At 31.9% G+C, this 4,886-nt stretch overlaps 1 protein-coding gene across 1 annotated transcript in view; it reads right to left on the bottom strand.

The window, feature by feature from the left end:
- The window catches only part of RELCH (RAB11 binding and LisH domain, coiled-coil and HEAT repeat containing), a 65,732-nt gene that overhangs the window by 20,220 nt on the left and 40,626 nt on the right, over positions 1–4,886 (bottom strand). Inside the window, exons 20-21 of the mRNA XM_034642212.1 lie at positions 3,494–3,573; positions 126–232 (exon numbers count right to left, since the gene is read on the bottom strand). Of these exons, the coding sequence (XP_034498103.1) occupies positions 126–232; positions 3,494–3,573 (187 nt within the window). The remainder of the gene's footprint in view (positions 1–125; positions 233–3,493; positions 3,574–4,886) is intronic.

Below are 4,886 nucleotides of genomic sequence, written 5' to 3'. Positions count from 1 at the left end.
TCATGGAACTTTACATCAAAAACTAGGGATGTACTGTATGGTGACTAACATAATATAATAAAAAATCATTATTAAAAAAAACTTTATATGAGTTAAAAAAAAAACTATAAGCTATTATTTTTTACCCCAGTTCCACAAAAGAAGCCTTCAGGCTATCGAGAGGAGCATGAGATAATGAAAGCAAGGTCATTACATCTTCTAAGAATCCAACTAACAGTTTTCGGTCTTCTTCCTACAGAGGATAAAGACTGATAATGAATTTCTAAGCAATTAAGTAGACCTAAAATAATAATTTCCTAACTGCAATTAGAAAATTTTACCAAATATGGGGAAATATCCAGTCTTAGAAGCATTTTAATCAGAGATATTTATTAAGCATATCTATGACCACAATGATATGAGAACAAAGACTATCTTGATTCATAGCTTTAGACCATGCTGTCTGATATGGTAGCCACTCACAACTTGTTATTATTTATAATATTTAAATTTAGATTAAAAATTAAGTTACAATAAAAGATTCAGTTTCTTAGTAGCACTAGCTACCATTCAAGTACTTAATAGCCGCGTGTGGCTAGTGACTTCCTTATTGGACAGCTCAGATATAGACTGTCTGCTGTTGCAGAAAATTTTATTAGACAGTCCTGATTTAGAACATAAAAAGGCATATTCTTTTATCAAAATTTATTTTTTACCAATTTTAGTTCTCATTAATTTTGACACTAAATACTTAAATACAAACTAGTAAAAGTTATCCCCCTAACAGAAACTCCATTTCCAAAAAATTATCTTTGCAATGTCTTAGTGGTCAGACGCTACATGCTTATTGAAATACAGACTACTGTGTTCTTAAAAGAAAGTCACACCCTTGATTAAAAAATAATCTATACTTTCAAACTTTCTTTAACAAACCATTATTTTCATAATCAGAAAATAGTTTTTATCTTATATTGTGTTCTATTAAGAAATTGTTAATAAAAGAAACTTTAAGAAACTTATTAAAAAATATCTGCTAAATTAGGAACATTAAAAAAATAACCGTGTATGTTAAATTAACCTGAATCTGTAGAAGAAGACAATCTGACATTCTATTAAGAAATAAATATATAATAAATTAGAGTCAAGTTTTTTGTTATTAGGGATATTTAGGTCAATAATAAACAGCTTCTGAATATTAATAAATAGATCTATGAAGAATACCGGATTGCTACCTACCATTTTTTTCTACATAATAAGGTTTACTTAGAATGAATAAAGGATTGACCAAAGTAATGATTTTAGAACACGACAGTGTACTTAACATAAAGCTTAGGACATTGACACACCAGCATCAGAGCAACACTGGAATAGAGATTTCACCCAATTTTAGCCGCCTACTATATCAAACACAAAAAAAGTATACAAAAAAATTGGAAAACAAACTGTAAATCTGAAAAACCTAAACTGTGAAATAAGGGGTATGAAATATACTCCTAAATGAGCACAGATTCTTCTAACTTGAAATTTTAGTATAATCCTATCTCTCATTTTCAGAATCTCAAGACAAAAAATGTATTTGATTCAAAATAGTTTTTGTTTACCAAAGCAAACAGGACACTGACATGCCCTAATAGAAAATTTTGTTTAGTAAGAAAAATATGAACTGCTGGTATGTGCTTCCTAAAACAAATAACACCGGCAATCTCTGATAGCTACCGCAATTCACTTTTTGTAACTAGTTGGGAAGTTCTTATCTCTTTAAGTATCTGAATTTTACACAGTGACTCACAGACTTTTTCATTTATTTGACAAATCTGAGGGCTTAATATAAGGCAAACCCTGTATTTGGTACTTTATGATGCTTTAAAATACTATTTATTGTCAAAATCAACATACTAATAACCAAACTTCCAGAGGTCAAAGAGAGAAAAAAAATGGACATCACAATTGCTATTATGCTGGTACAGCTTTTAAAATTAAAAAGAGCAGAAAATGGTATCCATACTATCATGCCTAGCAACATGCTGGGATTTAATCCCCACGAGTTTAAGAACAAAAATACAGACAAACTATTAATGTTACATGACTTAAAATATCCTACACACAGGGATATTTTGTGTATACTCATATTACAAGGCAGTCTTTGAAACTAGTGTAGAAAAGAAAAGTTTAAAGGAATACTGTGCTACTTTAACAGAACTGGAGCTTCTACTGTAAGGTACGTGATACTGTAGGACTATATTTTAAAATTATAAGATGGCTCAAATCTGTTTTGGAAGAAGAGTGCAATAAATATGAATTGTTATAGTTTGAATTCAAAGGGCGAAAGAAACCTTAGGTATTAAATGGGGGAAAACTCAGAAAAAAAGGTCTTCCTTTTTTATTCTTACACTCCGATTTCTATTTATTTTTTAATTTTTTAAAAAAAGTAATCTCTACATCCAATGTGGGGCTTGAACTCATGACCCTTAGATCAAGAGTCACATGCTCTACTGACTCAGCCAGCCAGGTGCCCCTCACATTCTAATTTCTAAAAATGCTTTATCCTCAATCCATACTTTCATCTTACTGGTGAGACTGCCTCACACTTAAAAATGACTGATATACCTTACTATGACATCATATTATTTCCTTAAAATAAGGTTAAGTTGAGTGTGGTAGTCTGTTATACTGGTGACCCCCAATGAACCACACCTCCTGGTTCGCACCCTTGTTTAGTTCCCTCCTCTTCAATTTGGGCTGGGCCTGTAACTTGCTATAATCAAGAGAAGGCAATAGAAGTGATGTGCTGATTCCAGGCGTAAGCCTTAGCCTAGCAGATACTGCTTTTGTGCTTTTAGGAGCCCTGAGCCACCATGTATTAAGTCTGGCTCTGCAGCTCCAGAGGTCCCATGGAGAGAGAGAAACCCTAAGACTACATGGAGACTGAAGCTTGGTCACCCTAGCTGACCTCCCTTCCAAACAAAAAGTTGAATGCGACAACATGAATGACCACCAGCAAGGCCACAAAAGAGAGGCCGAGCTAAGCAAAGCCCAAGAGCAAATTAAAGGGTTATAAAAAGCCATTACATTTTTGGTTAATTTACTGTGTAGTAACAATTAAGAAAAATAAAGTATTATTAAAAGATACTTTGCTAAAAATGATGATATAGTATTCTACAGCATCTCATTGTTTGCTCCACCTAATACATGTGCTTTGTTTGTTGTTTATTTATGAAAAATTAATTAGGAAACACAATGAAACTTTGCTAAGTAAGTGCAATCTAACATTCCAACAAAATATCAAGAAGTACACCATCTCTAAACGTATTTGTTCAATGGCGATTTTACTCGGAGACTTATTCAAATATGCTCTCCACTATAAGTTACTTATTGAATAAGACAAAGACATAAATTTTGTTTTCCTTTATGGGTACCATTTTCACTTGTACACACATTAAAAAGGCATAATGTTAAGTATCTTTCTAAATAGAAAGTGCTTTTTCATTTTCTAGTAAAAGGATTTTTCCCTTACCTGAATATAACACGTAAGGACTCCTGTTGCATAAATGGGGACGGTAGCTTTAGTGAGGACCCCATTTCCTGCTGAGGAATCTAAAATCATTAAAATAATTTTAAAAATCTGAGTATATTTTAAACAAAGCAAAAAGTCACAACGCAAATTATACTTAAAATTCCCACTGGCTAGACGGTTTATGCATAAATATTATCATTACTTTGGAAAATAATTTTGATTAAAAGATATATCCAATGGTTCCTATAAAAATACAACTTAATACTTTTTAAAAAGCCATTAGCATAAAAATTTTTGATAGATGGGAAAGAACTTTAATAACCAAAATGAGATGCTATACTTCCATTTCCATAATCAGAAATCAGAGCTTTCTTGAAGTCTCCCAAGTGCCAGGCCATATAAGCACGTCTTCTTAAATTTTTACACTTTCAATTTACAGTATTCAGTAAAACGTAAAGGCACTTAGGGAAAAGGAGTCAACTAGATATATATTATTTAATCTGCTTCTAGATACGAGATACTACCTAGTTTCCAGTACTAGTCTGGTTCCAGAGCCCCTCCTGCATTCAATATAGAGATTTTTCAGCCAAGATAACCCTAATTATTTTTAATGGGAAAATTCAGGCTAAGTAAAGCAGCAGAAGAGAGGAAAGCATTTAACCCCAGGAGAGTACCCTGTGTGACTACTGTAAAATAAGACATAAAATCACCTGTAGATGATTTCAAAAAAGCAATTCTAGAGATGATATGATATTATTTATAGCACCAACACCTCTTGCTTATTGTTCCTTAGGCAGTGTTTTAAGTGCTTTGTATTTGCTTTTATGTACCCCCAAATTATTTATTACTTTATCTTTTTTTATATGGTTCCAAATTCTTTTCAGGAAGTAGTACATAAAGAAATTTAACTAACTGCCCTGAAGGAATTATAACAAAATAGAAAGTTCCATTTTCACATCAATTAGTATTTGAGGTTTGTTTATTCTCTTGATAAGAGTAATTTATTTTCTTTGGGAGGAATACTGATATTGGCTGACTGTGGCTATGTTACCAGCCAATACTGATATTGGCTGAGTGTGGCTATGGTATTTCCTTAAATCTGAGGTTAGGAACATAAGTCAAAATTGGATTCATAGATACAGACTGTATATACAGGGATTAATAATCTCTTCCTACATGAACAGCTAAACATTCAGAGCTAACTGAATAATTCTAAAAGCTGTCAGTTTCTAAAATATGTAAATATTCTTCACTAAGTTATCATGAGAATTAATAACTAAACAGATAACAACAAGTATTAGGCATTCCAAACATTAACCCTTTAAAATATAAAATACAAATTTTGGGAAGCATTTGTCAAAAAAAAATCTCATTATGTTTCAGACTTAAAAGA

Source organism: Ailuropoda melanoleuca, chromosome 14 (genome assembly GCF_002007445.2).
Source record: "Ailuropoda melanoleuca isolate Jingjing chromosome 14, ASM200744v2, whole genome shotgun sequence".
Classification (NCBI taxonomy): domain Eukaryota; kingdom Metazoa; phylum Chordata; class Mammalia; order Carnivora; family Ursidae; genus Ailuropoda; species Ailuropoda melanoleuca.
Note: the sequence above shows the minus strand (reverse complement) of the source record. Positions and strands in the feature narration are given on the sequence as shown.